This window comes from Eptesicus fuscus, chromosome 14 (genome assembly GCF_027574615.1).
Source record: "Eptesicus fuscus isolate TK198812 chromosome 14, DD_ASM_mEF_20220401, whole genome shotgun sequence".
Lineage (NCBI taxonomy): Eukaryota > Metazoa > Chordata > Mammalia > Chiroptera > Vespertilionidae > Eptesicus > Eptesicus fuscus.
In genome coordinates this window covers 36,035,768-36,056,956 of record NC_072486.1, presented here as the reverse complement: position 1 = coordinate 36,056,956, position 21,189 = coordinate 36,035,768, and the positions used below count along the sequence as shown (strand labels likewise).

General features: G+C 39.2%; 1 protein-coding gene across 1 annotated transcript in view; it reads right to left on the bottom strand.

Moving 5' to 3' along the window:
- SEMA3C (semaphorin 3C) overlaps positions 1 to 21,189 on the bottom strand; it is a 165,445-nt gene that overhangs the window by 42,496 nt on the left and 101,760 nt on the right. The window contains exons 11-12 of the mRNA XM_054726038.1: positions 18,284 to 18,428; positions 8,091 to 8,313 (exon numbers count right to left, since the gene is read on the bottom strand). Coding sequence (XP_054582013.1) covers positions 8,091 to 8,313; positions 18,284 to 18,428 — 368 coding nt within the window. The remainder of the gene's footprint in view (positions 1 to 8,090; positions 8,314 to 18,283; positions 18,429 to 21,189) is intronic.

The following is a 21,189-nucleotide window of genomic DNA, read 5'->3' as shown; positions in this document are numbered from 1 at the left end:
GAATATTAAAAGCAGCAAGAGAAAAACAGTTAGTTACCTAGAAGTGAGTACCCATATGATTGTCAGCTGATTTCTCAACAGAAACTATGCAGGCCAGAAGGGAGTGGCAAGAAATATTCAAAGTGATAAATACCAAGAAACTACAACCAAGATTACTCTACCCAGCAAAGTTATCATTTAGAATTAAAGGTCAGATAAAGAGCTTCACAGATAAGAAAAAGCTAAAGGAGTTCATCACCATCAAACCAGTATTATATGAAATGCTGAAGGGTATTCTTTAAGAAGAGGAAGAACAAGAAAAAGGTAAAGATAAAGATTATGAACCACAAAGTGACAACAAATACATATCTATCAACAAGTGAATCTAAAAATCAAGTGAATAAAAAAACCTGATGAACAGAATAAACTGGTGAATATAATAGAATCAGGGGCATAGAAAGGGAGTGGACTGACAATTCTCAGGGTGAAGGAGGCTTGGGGGGTGCAGGAAGAGACTGGACATAAATCGTACACCTACAGATGAGGACAGTGGGAGTGGGGGTAAGGGCATGGGGTGGGGTGGGAACAGGGTGGAGGGGAGCTATGGGGGGAAAAAAGAGGAACAACTGTAATAATCTGAACAATAAAGATTTATTTTTTAAAAATAAGGTGAAGTCCTATCCCATTTTTGCATCCTCATCTCTCTCCCCAAATATTACCTCCTTCATTTCTAACTAAATACATGCTAAATGACATTGAGATATATCACATTCATAGGATAAACTCTTGCATAGCTAATTCACACACAAATCTAGTCTGTTCCAAGGCTTTTTGTCACCTTATAAAATGCATCTTGTTCACATGTTAAGACTGGTGATAACTTGTAGATGGGTGAAATTGAGTGATATAACTCAACAAAAGCAATGCCAATGCTAATGTTGAATGTCAATAGCATCTTGACATATGTGGATGAAACTTTTAATTCATAGTAAAATGAGAAAAATATAAAGAAATTATCTTAACTTCATAGAAGTAAATATTGTAAAGTGATGATGGTAAATGAGGTAGTAATGTGGCAAAGATAAATGTTCACATGCACAGTGTCGGGCATGTGAAATCTGACAGCAAGAATGTATATTCTGATTGTATTGTATACTAAATATCTATGTGATCTTAACTTATCCGTGCTTCTGTGCAAACACAGTGAAGGATAAGTGCAACTCATTCACTCATTTATTCAAATAATATCTACTGAGTGACAACTTTGAGTGATGATCTGTTCTAGGGATTGAGCATACAGCTATGAATAAATTATAGAGATATCATTGCCCTCCATGGAGCCTACATTTTTGCAATTCCTCATAGGTTAGTTATAATGGGTAGATGAGATTCAATGACATATCTGGCAAAAGGTAAGCAGTATAAAGAAATTTAATTAGCATTATTATAATCATATATAACTAGAGGCCTGGTGCATGAAATTTGTGCACGCGAGGGTGTCCGTCAGCTCAGCCTGCACCCTCTCCAATCTGGGAACCCCTTGAGGGATGTCCGACTGCCCGTTTGGCCTGGTCACCCCTAACTGCCCTCCCCTGCAGGCTTGATTGCCCACAACTGCCCTCCCTAGCAGGCCTGGTCCCTCCCAACTGCCCTCCCCTGCTGGCCTGATTGCCCACAACTGCCCTCCCTTGCAGACCTGGCCCCTCCCAACTGCCCTCCCCTGCTGGCCATCTTATGGTGGCCATCTTGTGTCCACATGGGGGCAGCCATCTTTGACCACATGCGGGCAGCCATCTTGTGTGTTGGAGTGATGGTCAATTTGCATATTACTCTTTTCTTAGATAGGATAAAGAGCTAATATGGTAATTAGAACAGCAGTATGATTGTCCGATGACCTTCAGGACGAAGCTGGGGCTGCGAGGGCTGAGCCCCTTGCATGAATTTCCTGCATCAGGCCTCTAATAGTAATACAATAAAATAGTAATAAAATTAGAAACCTAACAAATTATACTTATTTTCATAAGTAGAATATTAAATAAATAAATGGTTAATTCAGGCAAGCTAGCAACACTAAAATTTATATGATCATTATATCAGACATTATGTGGTGTTTAAAAGAACATATTTCTGAACAGTAGCTTAAAGGAAAACAATTTCTTTTGAAATAATTTTTTTCAGCAATAAGTCATTATTTACTTATTTATTTATTTAATATATTTTTATTGATTTCAGAGAGAAAGGGAGAGAGAAACATCAATGATGAGAATTATTGATTGGGTGCTTCCTGCACGGCCCCTACTGGGAATCTAGCCCACAACATGGCCCTGACCGGGAATCAAACTGTGACCTCCTGGTTCATACATAGGTTGATGCTTAAACACTGAGCCACACCAGCCAGGCAGTCATATATTTATTTTTAATAAATTATATTTTAAAGGTAAAATTTAAATGAGAACATTTGTCTCTGGATTAGCAATCACTGTATGGGCTATTTTCATTTTTTCCCCTTTTCATATTGCCCTTTTTGCTTCTCTTCTACATGATCAAGCAATCATCACACCATGATTTATGGTCTTTCTTCTGACAATTCAACCATCAACCATCATTCTACTCTGTTCCATTAATATTTCCTACTGTGAATATCCCTGTGGAATCCTTGGCAAATGCTCAGATGTTTCCAGATTCTGCTTTGGAAAGCAGTGAACCACAATGTTATTAAAAGTCAGTGACTTACAAAGGGATTTGTTCCTTACTCCTAAGAGAAGGGGAAGTCTAGACATTATCCTTAGAGTGACATTCATGCGCAGCTTCCAACTGACAGTAGTATTTTAAAAACTCAAATGCCCTGTTTCAGCTATCAAATTTTATGTGGGATATTTTTGGGAGTTCTTTAAAAATCAAAATGCCTAGCTTAGCAGTTCAATAAGTGTGTCATTCCAAGAGATGTGACTGCCAAAACTAGTTAGTTACTATGAAGGTAGTTACCTTGTAATGCTGCAAGGCAAACACATTTAGTCTTTAGTCACATTTGTGGCACACACTTCAAAACTCCATATTTTCAAAAGATGTACTAGAGCCAACATTCCAACTTAGTACTCACCCAGTTAAACAGAAGCTAACAAGAAGTATGAAACCGTATACCATACTATATAAGAATTTTGGCAGAACACTGCATGTATCCTTATATGAAAAAAGCATCATGACATTAAATCATCCTAAACCTCTAACATCCATTCATAAGAATACTCTCATTCTTTCATCAGAAACCACATGTCATTCTGATTCATGTACAGTACTAAAAATATAAATTTGACAGAATGTGTCTGAATCTGACCTAGGCACTTACATGTTTTCATAACTCCAGATGCAAAGGAAAAACAAAAAGAAATGCCTTCACTATGCTGTACAGTCAGCTTTGAAAAGATGCCCTGGATGTGAGCGGAAAGTGGCAAAGTTAAAATAGAAATGCTAATCCTCTGGGAGCCCTTGTCTGCTGTTTTCAGTGCTTCCTAAAGATTTAAAAAAAAAAAAAAAGTAAAAAGGAGCAAGAAACACAAAAATACCCACAGCCTAAATACCAAAAACCAAAAAAAAAATTTAATTTAAAAAAAAAAAAAAAGCCACAGAATATCACAAATACTACTAAAGGATAAAATAAATCACTGATTTTAAAATACTTTTTTTCAAGCTGTGATCTTTTTTAGAGGGTAGTGGTGATGACTGGATGAAAGAAGGGGAAGAGATTAACCAAATAATATATATGCATAGCCTATGAACACAGACAACAGTGTGGTGAAGGCCAGGGGGTGGGGGTGGAGGTGACGAATCTCTGCAATAGTGTCAACAATTAAAAATGATGTTTTAACAACAAAAAATAAAAATAGTAAAGATGAGAAGACAAAGTTCATTTTTTCCCTTCCTCCCTCCCTCCCTCCCTCCCTTCCTTCCTTCCTTCCTTCCTTCCTTCCTTCCTCCCTTCCTTCCTTCCTTTTTTTCTCTTTTTTTTCCTTCCTGTTATTTTATTTATCTACTAGAGGCCCAGTGCATGAAATTTGTGCACTCGAGGTGGGGGTGGGGGGAGGGTCCCCCAGCCCGGCCTGTGCCCTCTCGCAGTCTGGGAGCCCTTGGGGATGCCTGACTGATGGCTTAGGCCCACTCCCTGCCATCAGTCGGACATCCTTAGCGCTGCAGTGGAGGTGGGAGAGGCTCTTGCCACTGCTGCTGCACTCGCCAGCCATGAGCCGAGCTTCTGGCGAAGCAGTGTTCCCCCTGTGGGAGTGCACTGACCACCAGGGGGCAATTCCTGCATTGAGCGTCTGCCCCTGGTGGTTCAATCAATTTACATATTAGCCTTTTATTATATGGGATGTATTTATATCTCTGTCTTGGTATCTGGCAGCACACAAAATATAATGGGACAGTCCCATGAGAATAGGCCAGATTATCAGCCTCTCAAACTCAGCCAGAGCAGGCTAATTGTAACAGTTACTAGGCACTGAGCTCACACAGCTACCATGGAGTTTCTGAGGGCTATAGAATCATTCGTAACATTCAAAGTGAATACAGTTACACAATATCATATCTGCATTTCAACACACTGTCACATACATTTTTCCTATGACATCTTCTTTGCCAAGTAATGTCTTCATTAAATTCTCCTGATTTTTCCATGATGGTCCAGAAGCCATGAGAGCAAGCTTGCCTTATTGTGACAATAATTGGAGCATCATTATCCTATATAGTAAAAGCATAGTATGCAAATTGTCCCCTTGACTGGGAGTTCTTCTGGGAATTCTACCAGGAGGCGGCAGGTGGCCAGGGGAAGTGAGGGAGTACCCAGCCGGCCGCCACCAGCCACTAGGGACCCTATCAGTGCACGAATTTTGTGCACTGGGCCTCTAGTTTATGTATAACAGCTGAAGGGCTCTTCTTTACTTGAGGATTTGGAGATACCCAAGAAATATTATATCCTACCTAAGACATTTAGATATACAAACCTAAGAAATCCTAGGAATAGTGATGTATGCTTCCCCCAAGTTCCAGTTCAGAAAAGTATTTTATTTACTTTTAGCAGCAAACAAGCACTGATAATTTTCCTTTAAAGAAATTTTACCAGCAATTCAAAAATTACTTGGGCAGAAAATAGTTTATGCCGATATATTGGTTGTTAGAATTTCAGAAAAATTGAAAACACTCTTTTTAAGTCGTAGTGTTGTCTGATATGACCATGAGAATAAGGTTCAGTGACTAAGTTACTATCTCTTCAGATAGATAATGTTGGGAGAAACATTTAATATTAGAATACTCTTCAAGAGACTTGTGTGGCTTTGTAAGTGATCATTAGGAAGTTTCCCACTAAAATTAAAAACATATTCCTAAGTACTATTTTTCAAAATGACACAAATGTTTAAATACCAATGTAAAAAGTATATGTAAAGATGCCAGATACTGATGTGGTAAGAAAAGCAAAGAACTTGTGTAAAAGCATGTTTCTTACTGCCTTTCATCTGAATAAACACTGCTGCACAGTTTATAAGGACTTGGAAATTCCATTCATTAAATTTACGTATTTCATATGTAACATCAGAGTCCACATTAAGACAGATTTCAATGAGACATTAAGGGAGAGGTTGACTCTAAAACTACCACTTCAGGAAAAAATAAACTTTTTTTTTTTTTTTAAATGCAAACTCCACATTGAATGATTTGAGCCAAGGCTAAAAGCAACTCTTTGTAGTCATTCTACATCTTTGAAGAACACAGGATATGTGCAAATAGTATTAGCTTTTGAAGTCAGTTATGGATTTGATTACATGAGTAGTAGTGATTGGCAGAGTTATGATTTTCAGTTCATCTTAAGAAATATTTATTGAGCTTACCGGGTACTGTGGAATGACAGATAGAAAATATATGTCAAGGAGAAATAGAACCTTGAGAGGAATGTGCAATAGGAACACAAATATGGAAGACTAGATTAAGCACTGGATAGAGGGTTTTAGAAGTGAATGAATTGAGTTTCAAGTATGGTGTCTAAAATGTTAATGGATCATACAATTTGTGTTATCTAATAGTAAGTTGTAAATGCAAATAATGAGCTCAGGAAATTTCAATGATTAGAGGTATACATTTGGGATTATAGGTTATTAGAACCAAATGAATGAATTAGATGGCCAAAGAATATATAAAAAGACCATGGAGCCGAAACCGGTTTAGCTCAGTGGATAGAGCGTCGGCCTGTGGACTCAAGGGTCCCAGGTTCAATTCCGGTCAAGGGCATGTACCTTGGTTGCGGGCACATCCCCAGTGGGGGGTGTGCAGGAGGCAGCTGATCAATGTTTCTCTCTCATCGATGTTTCTAACTCTCTATCTCTCTCCCTTCCTCTCTGAAAAAAAAAAAAAAAAAAAAGTCCATGGAAAGAACCTCCCGGAATGCCCACACTCATGGGCAGGAGAAATGCAGGTTAATGAAGGAAATTGAGAAGGAGCTTCCAGAGAAAAGAGGACTTTTGTAACTTGTGACTGAAACAAGTAAAGAGAGATTCTACAATGCGAAATGATGCAAAGAGGAGATGGAGGTATTTTAATGCATAAAGGCCATTGGATTTTCTTACCTTGGGAACATTGAAGACCTTGGCAAAACCAGCAGTATAGCAGAGGTAGCAATGGGTGAAGGTTAGGTCTAGTTTTATATCCTAGCATAAGGTTTCAAAGCCAAGAATTAAGTGGAGAATAAAATGTAAGAAAAAATGAATTCGAATATAATTGATAAAGAATGGTCTTGGAAATGTCAAGAGGGGATGAAATTAAAAGCAGAGTGGGAATTGGTTAGTCTGGGAGGAAGGCTTATTCCTTGCGTATGGGGTAAGCAATGAAAGGACAAGTGAAAACACAGATATGTCCAAGTGTGGGAGAGGATGCCAAACAGTACATGTCAGAAGCTTCTCAACCTCAGACCAGTATAAGCTGTAATTACATGAGAGTAAAAAATCCATATCTGAGGTTTTAAGTATAATAGTAAACAAGGGTACAATAAGAACTGTATAAGAAAAGCAGACTTTGAAAATTATATTTAGCCAAAAAAAAAAAAAGTATTCACATCTTAAATTGACTGAAGTTTGAGTGCAATTTCTTCCTTAGCTTGGAATACATATTCCACAGACAACTTTTATTTTATATCCATTTCTTAAACTAGTAGAGAAACTTACCTAATTTCATGGACTAGTTATAATATTGCAACAAGACAAGTAAATAGATTTCATCAATGCCTACACGGTAATTAGGAATGTTAGAAAAATATTAAGATATTGTTATTTACTGCCTTACAGGCAATCTAGCTTCTTGAATTTTTTTTTTTAGTAGTGGTTCTCAAACTTTTGTGTGCATTAGAATTACCTGGAGGGCTTATTAAAACACAGATGGCTGGGTCTCCTCTCTAGAGTTGCTGGGTTGGAGCCCGAGAATTTGCATTTCTAACAAGTTCTTGGGTGATACTGATTTTGTTCCTCTGGTCTGAAGACCACACTTTGAGAACCACTGCTATAAGGCTAGCCATTCAACAACATGCAGGTCTATAAGCAGGAGTATTTTCATTCAACTTGTCTATTGAAGAAAATTGATAAACTAGAATTCATGAATATATTAAAACAGTACCATCAATACTTTAAAAATAATCTGTATTTGGCTTATTAAGTTCACTTTCAAATGTTATCTAGAATAGAAGATATATATCATTATCATTGAAAAGTGGATCCATGTATTTATAAAAATGTCACAAAATTTGCTTTAGTTGGGAAACCACTTACCCATGCTTAAAATGTCTTCCTCTCTTCATTCGGGTCATTATGATTACATTTCACTATAATATGTGCCAGGAGCTATTCTAGGTGCTTTATATATATATTAATCCATTTACACACAACCCTATAAAGCAGTTTATTTTACTTTATCAACTCCAATTTACAGATGTGGAAACTGAGGCATAAAGACATTACTTATCTCACTGATGGTCAGACAGAAATAAACATTGGGGACTTTTTGGTTTCAGTATCATAGTCCTTACCTAGTATATTCGTTCCTACACATTGAAGTATAATTTGAGCTCAACTACTCACCTGTTCCAAGAAACAGGACATGGTATCTACCATCAGCAGCATTCACTCGATCCACAGCTATCTTTGTGTACTTATAGTCGGTGCCTATCCGGACAATCAAGGGCCTTTTGTGGATCGGGTAGATGGAATTGTACATGAGAGGGTGGTTCCGAATGAAAGTGACAACATCATCTGGGAACTCCTTGGTGGTCCGCATATTGGGTGTAAATGCTCCTCCTGGGCACTAAAAAATATTTTTAAAAAACCAAGTTAATAAAATACTTACTTAGTTTCAGTAATGATTAAAAGTCCTCAACTTTTTCAAAATATTTAGCTCAAGTTGTTTTACGTGTATTTGCTGCCCACTGAGGAGTAAACAACACAACCGTATATAGAACTATACAGTACTATCTATAAAAAACGGATATACAAGGTGTATAATTTGATCATTTGAATGAGGCTAAGTCCACTCATTCTATCCTTTTTCTTTTCTGAGAGAAGCTGACACCACTGCATATATAACTTTTCACTTTCCTCATCCATTACTTTCCTATTTCTTATTCTGTGCCAGATATAGTATTGTTAGAAAAAAAAAATCATGTGGATATAATCAAATGCTGCTATTGGCTACAATAAATTAGACTATCATTATCAAATTCACTCAGAACTCTAATGTGCAGGAATTTTATTCCATCTGATCCCTTCTCCCAAAAGAGTGTCTCTGAAGATGGAGCTTGGATTGGATGTGGTAAATTAAGCCTGACAATTCCACTCTGAAACTGTTGAAAAAACCCCAGTGACTTCTATTAATCTCAGAATAAAATCCCAACAGCCTAGCATGGCCTGCAAGCCCCTGTGTGCCTGGCCCACATCTACCACTCCCATCCCAGTTCTTGCTCTTCTGGAGCCTCAGGCATGCTCCCCTCCAGCACCTTGGCACTTATTCCCCATCTGAAACACTCTTCATGCAAGTCCATGATTTTCTCTGTTACCTCATTCAGTTCTCAGTTGAAAAGTGTCTTCCTTCAAGGTGATGACACATATAAAAATAGCTCCCCTTCTCCATTTCCACTATCTCCTTAGCCTGCTTTACTGTGCTTCAGAGTCCTATTTGCCTAACTGTATATTATATTAGCTGTATATATATTTTAGAGAGAGAAAGGGAGAGAGATACATCATTGTGAGAAAGAAACATCGATCGGTTGCCTCTTGTACACACCCTGACTGGGGATGGAACCCGCAACCTGGGTGTGTGCCCTGACTGCGAATCGAACCTGTGACCCTTCGGTGTATAGGAGGAGGCTCCAACTGAGCCACATCAGCCAGGACAGCTGCTTGGATTTTTATTGTCCGTTTCTCTCTCTGGAATGTAAGCTGTGTATTGACCTTAACTGGGTGTATTTTGTTCATTGCTTCACCCTTGGACCTATAACAGAGCTGACAAACAGTACATATTTGACAAAGAGTAGTAAATTATTATATCTGGCATCTAATTTTGGTGCAGGGGCTGTAAGAAACAGGGACCTCTATTCTGGCTAAGAGGGGAAAGATGCAGAGAATCAAGTTCAAAGGGGCAGATGGAAAGCCAACATGAGTTCTGAAAAAGGACTGCTGGCCGGCTTCAGCAGTTCTGGGCAGGGAGCATGACAAGGGCTTCTGAGGAGAAGATTCCATTCACAGGGCACCCGAGGCCAAACTCAAGGGTAGGCTGGGAGCTTCTGTAACCTACTCACTAATAGAATCTGAGTGTTAAGTGATATGAGGAAAGCTGTTGGGTATAATTTTATTTTGTCCTCATCTGAGGATCTGTTTATTGATTTTGGAGAGAGAGAGAGAGAGACAGAGAGAGAGAGAGAGAGAGAGAAAGAGAAACATTGATCAGTTGCCTCTGGTTTGCATTCCTACTGGGGATCAAACCCAAAACCTTTTTGGTGCACGAGACCATGCTTCAACCAAATATGCCGCCGAGCCAGGGCAGTTATAATCATTTAACACATTCAAACATTATTTGTCTAACCCTATTAAACACTGGTCAATATCTCTACTTTCTGGGGGAAAAAAACACACAAAAAAAACATACTTTGTCATATTTTTCTTGAAAAGAAGACTAGTGTTCTGGTTTTCATTTGTCTTCTTTAAAGAGGGACAAGAAAAAAGGGAAGCAATGCAGCAAGCTTCCTGACCAGTAACAGTGGACACAGCATCTGTGGTAAACAGTAACAAACTGGAAAGTTACACCTTATCCAAAGGTGGCGATAAGCATTCATTTCCAGCTGATTGCTTCTATGCAGGAATATAAGCCAAGTGCAGCCAGATTTCCACAGAAGATAGAAATGTGGAATTTTATGTGAAATCTGCCAACAGTTTAATGTTGACTCAATGAGGAAAAAAACAATTTTAGGGATCAAATAAAACATGGCAACCTCTGGGTTAGTGCTTGCAACAGCTATCCCATAATGTTAGTGCCTCTGGGCCAGTAGTACCAGACAGACCAACATCTGCAAGGAAGTCTCAGCAAATTACGAATGCGGCCATGTTCACTTAGACTGCGTGATGCTGAATGCGATTTTTAGACTAACTCTGACCAGTTAACATTCCTAGAACTTTTTACAGGGCCAGTAAATATAGCTCTCTTTTTTTTTGTAGAAAGGCACAAGGAGCAATTAAATTACTTCACTAAGGAGAGATAATGAGACAAGTCATAAAACTAAGCCTCTTATTTGTTATCCCACTAACTAGACTTTCATCTGGGGTTCATATGTTTTTCTTCTGCAAAAAGAGGCATTATATTTAAATATGAATGTTTATAAATTGCCCACAATGGAGATCAAATGAGGATAAAGAATTTCATTTGAGGGTGTTCTAAACTGATGGATGTGTTCCATACTTCTCAAAAAGTATAGAATTACGGGTGTTTTCTACCCTCATTCTTCATACAAAGTGGAAAAAGGGAAATACATTGCTCACGGAATGAATACATGGAAAGAACAAATGCATGGGCAATTTAAATAGTTCCAGGCCTTCACAAAACACCACTAATTATGGTCTGGGAAGCTGAGTTGTCTCCTTAAATATTTGCAAGTGCTCTCATTTGTAAGTTTCAGAGAGATCCAAGGTTAGCACATATTACAATTTGTATAATTTCCAGTTAGCAATTATTTTCACGTGTGATAAAGTATTTAAATTATGTCTTATTTAAGGGTTTTACTTCATGATAATTAAAACTCAGGTAAAAATTATGTTGCGGTTGCTCAATACCATAGTTATTAATTATATTTTCTCAAATGTCTACCATTTGGAACTTATATTTATAATATTCACAATGAGCGTCTTTCTTAGGAACAAGTGACTCCTAGGATAAGTTTACTTCAAAATCACAAAAGAATTCTTTTTGACAATAATTAATTTTTCCATTGATTCATGGCATAAACTCTACAGATAAGACAGAATAAATGACAATGATGGTGACTGGAACAAAAATTGATTGCCCTTTGCAGACTCTCTATCTGAACTTGAGAGTTTGCTCAGGGTAACACTGCCGAGTATAAATAAGATGCGATCAACTAAGCCCTCATCTTGTGTCTGTGAAAGCTTGTGTCTTGAAATCTAAAGATAATATAACATCCGTGCTCTACCATAAAATAAAGCCTCTGTCCATTAATTAGGTGAGTGTCTCATTCCTCAGAAGGATAATTTTACTCCACAAAGAGTCATTAACTAATTTTGGTTAAACTTTTCCTTTAAGTGTTTGTTTTTCTCCAGTTCTGGCTTTCTGTCTATCAAGCAGTGATAAGCACTCCTTTTCTCAGTAAAGACATTTTAAGTGTTTTGATTACTAAAGTGTTAGGTGAAATGCTAGGGACAATAAGAATGCCATGTTAAGAAGTGTCAACAATTGTTGCCCTTACTTAATTTCGTTCCTGTTCCCAGGTATTACTGTGCATTGCTGACCTCTGATGTTCCTAAATGTTCTCGTAATCATCACATCCATTCTACTAGTTTTCATCATTAATATGTTCTATATTAATTCATATGTCCATTTTCTGGACAGCTTTTGATCCAAGAAGCATTTTGACGTGCCCAGTAGAAAAATTAAGAATAAAAAGCTGCAATTGTCTTTCAGACACAAGTATTCTGGTAAGAAGGACGGACATAGTCAAAGCAAAATAACAAGGCACAGAAAAGTAATTCAAGACAAATATAAAATAAATAAGAGCTCGATTCATAATCAATTGCCATATATGTTTAAGAGTCAAAAATTTTAAGGGGCACATCTGCAATACTTTCAACAATAAAGATAATTTTTTAAAAAAAGAGTAAAAAAAATGTTAAACACATTTAGAATAGTGGAGCACTTAAGGCCGCGAGGGTCAGTGATGTGGTTTAGAGATAAGTAAACAAAGTTTGGAGTATTTAAAGAATTGTAATTTCTGGGGCATTGTTAGGTCATGGAACACAAAGTGGAGAAAAGAAGTAACAGCTGAGGCTGAAAACAGCAGAAAATAAATGCAAAACTAGTCAGAGAAGGAGTTATTGGCACGGTCAAGGGGAGCTTGACCTAACACTTGAAAGATGAGTGGTAAATGGATAAATAGATGGACTTAGAAACATTCCAGAATCTGGGCTAGTTACTAGCATTGGTCTATAAAACTTGTATTCTGAGGAAACTGACCTCATGTTTAGACCCTTGGTAATCTAGAGCCTGTATTTAAAGCCCAAACAATTACATAAAGTATTGCACTTAATGCACCAGCTGGCCCTCTTCTTCCTCACATTTCCCTCCACTTCTGAAAGAACCCCCTGCTCAGTCCTGCTAGGCCATGCAGAGCTTCTAGGGCTCACTTATTCTTTTCTTTCTTTGTCTTGTAATGTGTAGTGTAACCTTTCCCTGAGACATCCTTCCTTACCTATCCAACTAATTCACATCCAACTGCCCTACAGAATGAGCTCAACTCATATATTTTTACACTAGAGGCCCGGTGCACAAAATTCATGTATGGGGAGGTGTGTCTCTTAGCCCAGCCTGCACCCTCTCCAATCTGGGACCCCTCGAGGGATGTCCAACTGCCCATTTAGGCCCGATCCTACCGGGCCTAAATGGGCAGTTGGACATCCCTCTCACAATCCAGGACTGCTGGCTCCCAATGGCTCACCTGTCTGCCTTCCTGATTGCCCCTAACTGCTTCCGTCTGCCAGCCTGATCACCCCCTAACCACTCCCCTGCTAGCCTGATTCATACCTAACTGCTCCCCTGCCAGCCTGTTTGCCTCTAACTGCCCTCCCCTGAAGGCCTAGTCACCACTAACTGCCCTCCCCTGCAGGCCTGGTCCTTCCCAACTGCTCTCCCCTGCAGGCCTGGTCCTCCCAAACTGCCCTTCCCTGCAGGCTCGGTTGCCCCCAACTTCCCTCCTCTGTCAGCCTGGTCACCCCTAACTGCCCGGCAGTTTTGATCACCTTCAAATGCCCTCCCTTGCAGGCCTAGTCCTCCCAACTGCCCTCCCTTGCTAGCCATCTTGTGGTGGCCATATTGTGTCCAAATGGGGGGAGCCATCTTTGACCACATGGGGCAGCCATCTTGTGTGTTGGAGTGATGGTTAATTTGCATAATACTCTTTTATTATATAGGATGCGTTCCCAAACAAGGCTGATGGACAATCACTCCTCCAGCCTGCAATATTTATTGTCTATTTTATTCATGTGTTTTTTTGTTTTTGTTTTTTTCAATCCTCACTCAAGGATATGCTTTTTATTGATTTTAGACAGAGGGGGAGAGAGAGAGAGAGAGAGAGAGAGAGAGAGAGAGAGAGAAGAACTCAATGTATCGATGTGAGAGAGAAATATTGATTGGTTGCTTCCCCTAAGTTCCCTTACACAGGGTGGAAGCTGAAACCCAGTTATGTGCCCTGACCAGAGAATCAAACCCATGACCTCCTGGTGCATGGGACAATGCTCCAACCACCTGAGCCATACCAGCCAGGCCTATTCATACGTTGTGAATGAACTGAAAAAGTATGCAATTTGAATTTTCATGTCTACATGCCCTATCCTATCTAATAAAAGATTAATATGCAAATTGACCATCACTCCAACACACAAGATGGCTGCCCCCATGTGGTCAAATATGGCCACCTCCATGTGGTCAAAGATGGCTGCCCCATGTGGCCACAAGATGGCCAGCAGGGGAGGGCAGTTGAGAGAGACCAGGCCTACAAGGGAGGGCAGTTGGGGGCGATCAGGCCTGCAGGGGAAGGCAGTTAGGGGTGACTGGGCCAGCAGAGGAGGGCAGTTGGGGGGAACCAGGCCGGTAAGGGAGGGCAGTTATGGGTGACCGGGCCTGCAGGGGAAGGCAGTTAGGGGCAATAGGGCTGCAGGGGAGTAGTTAGGGTGTGAATAGGCTGGCAGGCAGAAGCAGTTAGGGACAATTAGGCAGGCGGGCAGGTGAGTGGTTAGGAGCCAGCAGTCCTGGATTGTGAGAGGTATCCCAGATTGGAGAGGGTGCAGGCTGGGCTGAAGGACGTCCCCCCCCCTCCCACCCCCCATGCATGAATTTCTTGCATTGGGCCTCTAGTGTGTTTAATATTATTAAAAACTTCATTAATGTTTTCAAACATCTAAGAGACATAGAAATACTTCTAATGTAAGAACAACAGGCTGATGCATGTAATCAATAAAAATGCTAGCAATCAACTTCTCTTTTTCTTGCCAGCACTATGTGGATTGAGAATTTTTTGTGCTCTTTTGCTATACCAGGTACCAGACCTGGTCAAAGCAACATGATTGAAACCGATGGTTCTGCTCCATTTCTAAATAGATATTAAAACTGAACACTTTTATTAGGCTCTGTTTTAACAGGCTAGCATGTGCAAACACAATCTTCTGCAGAAGCTTTGTACACATTGCAACGGGATCATGTAATATGTTAGCTCAGCCACAGAGAGAATCTGCAATCTTTGACTGCCCTTTGCAACATTCCAAAGGTGTCTTGTTTCTTCCAAAAACTTGAATTACTTATGGAAAAACATTATGACACAATTGTCAGGCTTCTTCCTACTGACTTAGACTTGCTGGTTGTGGCAGTTTGCTAACACAGCTATCAGTTCTGTTTTAAATGAAGCACCTACAGGAAACATTACAATGAGGGTATAAGATTTCTGCCAGTGTTATTTCTTTAAGAATCCGGTTATATATTTATGAAGTTGACCTGGCAACTGGACTACTGTGTATGGAAATAAAGTATGGCAATCACAGTTGATCCTTCATTGGGAGGATTTCAGAGGCAACATTCTTAACCCTAGAGAAGAGGGAATGCTCTGGGTCACTTGGCTGTAGGTCTTCTGGCTCCATGAATGGGATATGAAATCCTGGAAGCGCAGGGAAGAGACAGACACTGGCCACCCTGAGCCAGAGAGCTGACTCCGTGGTGTGTTGTTCAGTAAAGGGTGGAGGGACCGAATCTTCAGGGAGGAATGCTTTCCTGGGAGGAGTTCCAGAGGTCGTTCCTCCACCCTGCCTCTTTGGTTCCCCAAGGTTCACTCATTTGACTTTTTTAATTTAAAAGAGCTGCTCTTTTCTCAGCACCAGATGTAAGAAAAAGCCCATTATAGAAATATGTCTCAAGTACTGATTACTCCCTTCTTTTTCACGGAGTCAGCTCCAGATGCTCGTTGCTAAGCCCGGGCTTCTTCCACACTGCTTTAGAACAGGGAAAAGAAAATGCTCATCTGTGGGAGCTTGGGAACAGTGAGAGTGGGACGGCTGGCAGGCTTTTCTAGTTTCACATCAGTTTACTGTTTTACTAAAAAGGGGTTCGCCGTCCCCACCTTTCATGTAGAATAACTGCTATCTGACGTGAGGGGTTCTCGCACTGTGATGCTCAGTGTCCCTTTGATCTGGGTGAAGAGTCTGATGAGCACTGGGACAAGGGAGGTTTCAGGGGGGAAAAACATTCCTGATTTGTAGTATTTGCCAATTTCCACAGTGCAAATACTCCCACAATGCTGTTTTCAAGTTATTAGCATGATGTCCTTACTTGAGACAAGGTGCACTGTTCTGATGAGCTGGATCCCCAACACACTCGTAGCAGCTCTGCGGCCATGAACCCTGATTAAATTAGTGTTGCTAGCTTTTATCTGCTTTATTGGTTTATCCAAGGGATTTCTCTTAAGGTATCATTTGAGTTTACAAATCTTCTGAACTATATCCCATATATGTGCTATTCAAAGAGAAATGGATAAAAGTTTACACCATCAGCCCTGGCCGGTATGGCTCAATTAGTTGGAACGTTGTCCCATGTCCTGGAAGGTGGTAGATTGGATTCCCAGTCAGGGCACATACCCTAGTCAAGCTCATGTGGGTGGCAGCTGATCAATGTTTCTCTCTCTCTTTATTTCTCAAAAACAATAAAATATATATATTTTTTAAGTATATGTAATGACAACCACCTCTAAATTTTCTGTATTATGGTGAAGCAATGACTTGGTCAACTTCAAATATCAAGTAATTCTCAAAAATGTGATTTATCTCTGAATAGATTATCAGTGAGTCACCTGGAAATGCAAGAAATACTGTAAGTGAAAAAAATGAGCACTTTTGAGTTACAATGGAATTTGAAAGTTGCTCAATTCCCCCTTTACTTGCCCCTCTCTTATGTAATGTCTGGTTTTTATCCAACACTCCCTAAACTGAGGTATCTTAAGATGGATATATCTCTTGACTTCTTTTTCTTATGTTATACAAAATAATTAAATGTTTTATTTTCCCCTCTTTTGTTGAGCTATGAGCATCATAAAGAGGTAATTTAAAAGGAGATTATGAATTCTATGATAGGACTGTGTTGTCAGCCATAACTGAGTATGGATTTTTAAATTTATTTTTTTTCATGGATTAGTAGCAATGCTGATAATCTTTCCAAAGTTAATTAAAAGTTAATTTGCTAATAAAATGATTACTCTTTCAGGTTCCTAACAGGAAACCAAACTTGAGCCCTTTTAGTTTGAATAAATAAGTTTTTTAAAATCTTTGCAAATAATTTTTTCTATTGTAAAAATAATGACTACAGTATAATTTAAGATGATAAAAAAATAAGGGAGTAAATAATACTTTGTAAATAAACTCTAATAGTAATGCAAAAACAAAGTGGATCAGCAATTGGTAAGAATGATGTGGAATGGATATCTGAAAGCATACTGGCAAAGGGAATTTCATATTCAAGTTAAAAGAAAAAAACTTTTAAAAGTAAATATTATTTTAATGACTATATTTTAATTTTGTTCTTAAAAATCATTCAATCATTCTTTACTCACATACACTCTTTTTTATTTTGACTCTATTCTATGAAAGCACAGACAAAGGAAAATGATATTTCTCTTGATGTCAATTGTGTAACATCTACATCTCCTATCAATCAGTACACTGCATGACATTTTACAGAGACAGAAACTAATCAGTGTTCTAGCATGCAAGGCAGCACTATTATGGGTCAAATAAAAAACTAATAGTAGGACTTTGGTCATTGTTGTCCTAGAAACATTTCAATTCCAATCTGCCAGTGCACTTTCTACAACTTCACCTGAAAAAAAGTTAGTTTTAATGTGCTCTTTAATATTATTAACATTGCAAGACTCAGATATATTTGTATGCCTTGAAACTTTACAGTTTATAAATTGTTTGAATTGTAACATCACTTTCACTGTAATTATTTACTCACACATACCATTTTCTATGAGAAATAACATATACGTTTAAAATAAATATACCCCTTAAAATTGAGATATCTCCACATGATTTATCTCTAAATTAATTCTCACCTGGTTATTTCTTCACTAAAATAGATGAGATTCCTTAATATAAAGAAGAGTTGTGAAAAGCAACTAGCATCCAAATTCTTAGGTTGCCACCAAAAGGTTAACACTTTCCAAGCTATGGTTTTTATGTCAATACAATTAGGAAAATATCTATGCCCTCATACATACCCAGTGGCCTTGAAATCTAAATAAGATTTATTAGCAATAGCATTTAGGAAAAAATATAGAGAGTGCTATAACATATATAACATGTTTGGAAAATCCCAAATCTGGGAAGCTGTGACCTGAAAAATTATAACGAATATACCAGTAGGTCTGTGGTTGTATTTAATGACTATCAAATTGATTTACATTATTAAATTCCATTTTTTTAGAAAGCAAAATAACAAAGAAACTTTTCCGGATACTTACAGTTCCAGGGCGAGGATATGGAATTCTACCCTGATAGGAAATCAGCTGATGATTTGGCCCTTCTTTGTGGGCAAAAGGACCATTAAACACAGTCTGTATATCAGATAAATGATACACGCACACTGCTGATCCTTTAAAAACTGAGCTAAAAAAATGAAAACAGAAAGAGATCCATTTTCTAATTATTTTAATTTAAACACAACTTTAAAAATAGATGGCAAAATTCATAATAAAAAGTTGATATAATTCTTCATGGAGAAGTTCAATTTTATGGTACACATTGTAAAGCTAAAAAGCTTCTGCTACTTTGAAATAAGCCATTGATACATAAACATTAAGACATTTAATTCATTCATGAATGTAATAGACAAAAAGTTATAGAAAAGTTCTCAAGGTTTCTATAATATAGTATACATTAAAGAAGTTTCTAACTAGTTTATCTTAGAAAAAAATTAATTGATTTATTTAAAATATGAATTTGAATTCTAAATCACTATCAATACTATTATAATTTAACTGACAGAAACAAATTTCATTAATAAGAGAATATAGTATCTCTTTGTCTTGAATTTTAATTTGAGAGTGTTCTTACAGGTTATCCTAAATAGTATTGGAAAAGTCTGAATCATCATTATTTATGTACTTTCCCTGCTAGTCACAGAAAAAAAAAAGAGGATCCAAAAGATTCAGTAAGTTACCTTTAGTCAGTAAAATCCCATAAACTTAGATTGGATCCTTAATGAAAACTACTGGCATTGTCACTAAGGCAGATCGACTGAAACCAACTTTTCTCCAACTCACATATTTCTCTTAAATTAGATGCATAATGGAAAACTTAGATGGCCAATGAAAACTTATATGCCCATTGAAAAAAGAAGGTATATTATTAATTACTAGAGGCCCAGCGAACGAAATCGTGCACAAGTAGGGTCCCTAGGCCTAGCCTGGCCTCCGTTGCATGGCCTCTGCCGCCTTGTGACGCTACGTGACTACATGACGTTCCCCGCCCCTTGGACGCTCTGCGATGCTCATGGCCACTGCCCCTCAACTGCTCCGCAAGGCTCTCCCTGCCCTGCCACTGTTCTGCGAGGCTCCCCCTGCCCTGCCACTGCTACACGAAGTTCCCTCTGCCCCGACTGCTCTGTGAGGCTCCCCCCTCTCCACGACTGCTCCATGAAACTCCCCCCGCCCTGCGACTGTTCCTGTGAAACTCCCCCAGCCCCATAACTGCTCAGCAAGGATCCCCCCACCCTGTGACTGCTCTGTGAAACTCCCCCCACCCCACAATTGCTCTGTGAAACTCCTCCTCACCCCCCGTGACTGCTCCATGAGGCTCCTCTTGCCCTGGGACTGCTCCACAAAGCTCCCCCCACCCCGCAACTGCTCCAGGAAACTCCCCCCCCAGCCACTGCCGCTCAACAGTTCCCCAGTCCTGCCCCACCAGCACCCTCCCTTCACGGTGAGCGGCTTGGCTACGGGGCCGGGGAGGGGAGGGACCGAGAGGTGCTCCATGCACCTCCTGGTGACCAGTTGTTTGGTTGTTACAGCATTACGACCACTGGGTTTTTATTATATAGATTAACAATAGTCAAAAATGACTATTTCAATTTTTCAATCTTAAAGCTATAGGTATGGGAAAAACAGAAACTAGGAAAATATTTTTTGAAACAAACATTTTCTTCTTAAGAATTTGGTTATTTTTTTCTTTGTTGAATTCTTTGCTAGTTAAATCAAACTACTTTCTTTGTTAGAACAGAAGTTAAACTTATTCCAAAGAACATCTTTTTAGATATCTTAAGGGCAAATGTAAATATGACGTATAACCAGTATCCTTGTGGTTTTATTTTTCATTGAATGGCTATAGTTTACAATCATATCATGTTTCCCTCACTAGAAAATAATACTAAAATCTCTAAATTTTCACTTTATAGCTGATTGTCTAATGAAAGGGACCCAGTAGATTCTGCATTGACCATGTTACAGCTGGAATATTGTATTGAGTTCTGAGTAACATTCCTAATGTAAAATAAAATAAAAATGTGTACAAGAAATGGTGAGGATATGGTGAATATGATAATTGGGATTAGGCATTCTAGAGAAATAGAAAATATCTATACGAATAAAAGGGTAATATGCTAATTAGACCAGGAGACTTTCCAGATGTCCTTCTGGACAAAGCCATGGTAGTAGAGCTGAGGCAGAGGTGGTTAAGGGTGATCAGGCCAGGAGGGGAGGGCAGTTGGGGGTGATCAGGCCAGCTGGGGGGGGGGAGCAGTTGGGGGCAAGCAGGTGGGCAGGGGGGCAGTTGGGGGCGAGCAGGCCAGCAGTAGGGGGCAGTTGGGGGCAATCAGGCCAGTGGGGGGTAAGTTGGGGCGAACAGGCCGGCATGGGGGGCAGTTGGCAGCAATAAGGCGGTGGGGGAGGGTCAGTTCAGAGGAGCAGGCCGGCAGGCAGAGTGGTCAGGGGCAATCAGGCAGACAGCTGAGCAGTTAGGAGCCAGTGGTTCCAGATTGCAAGAGGGATGTCCAACTGCCTGTGGGATTGGGCCTAAACTGACAGTCGGACATCCCCCAAGGGTTCCCAGATTGGAGAGGGTGCAGGCCAGGCTGAGGGACAGCCCCCACCCCCCATGCATGAATTTCGTGCACCGGGCCACTACTTAAATATATTTTCAAATATGTGAAATACTGCCACATAGAACATAAAAATACATTCAGCATTTTGCTAGTTTCTAAGTAATCACCTTAGATTGATCTAGAAGTAAAAGTTGTTTAATAGAAATTCAAAAAGTTCTATTTAAATCACAAGTCTTCAAATTATTTCCTTAAAACAAAACATCACATATACTTTATTCTGCATTATAATTCATATTTTTCTTTCTTTGAGAAAACATCATATAATCATTA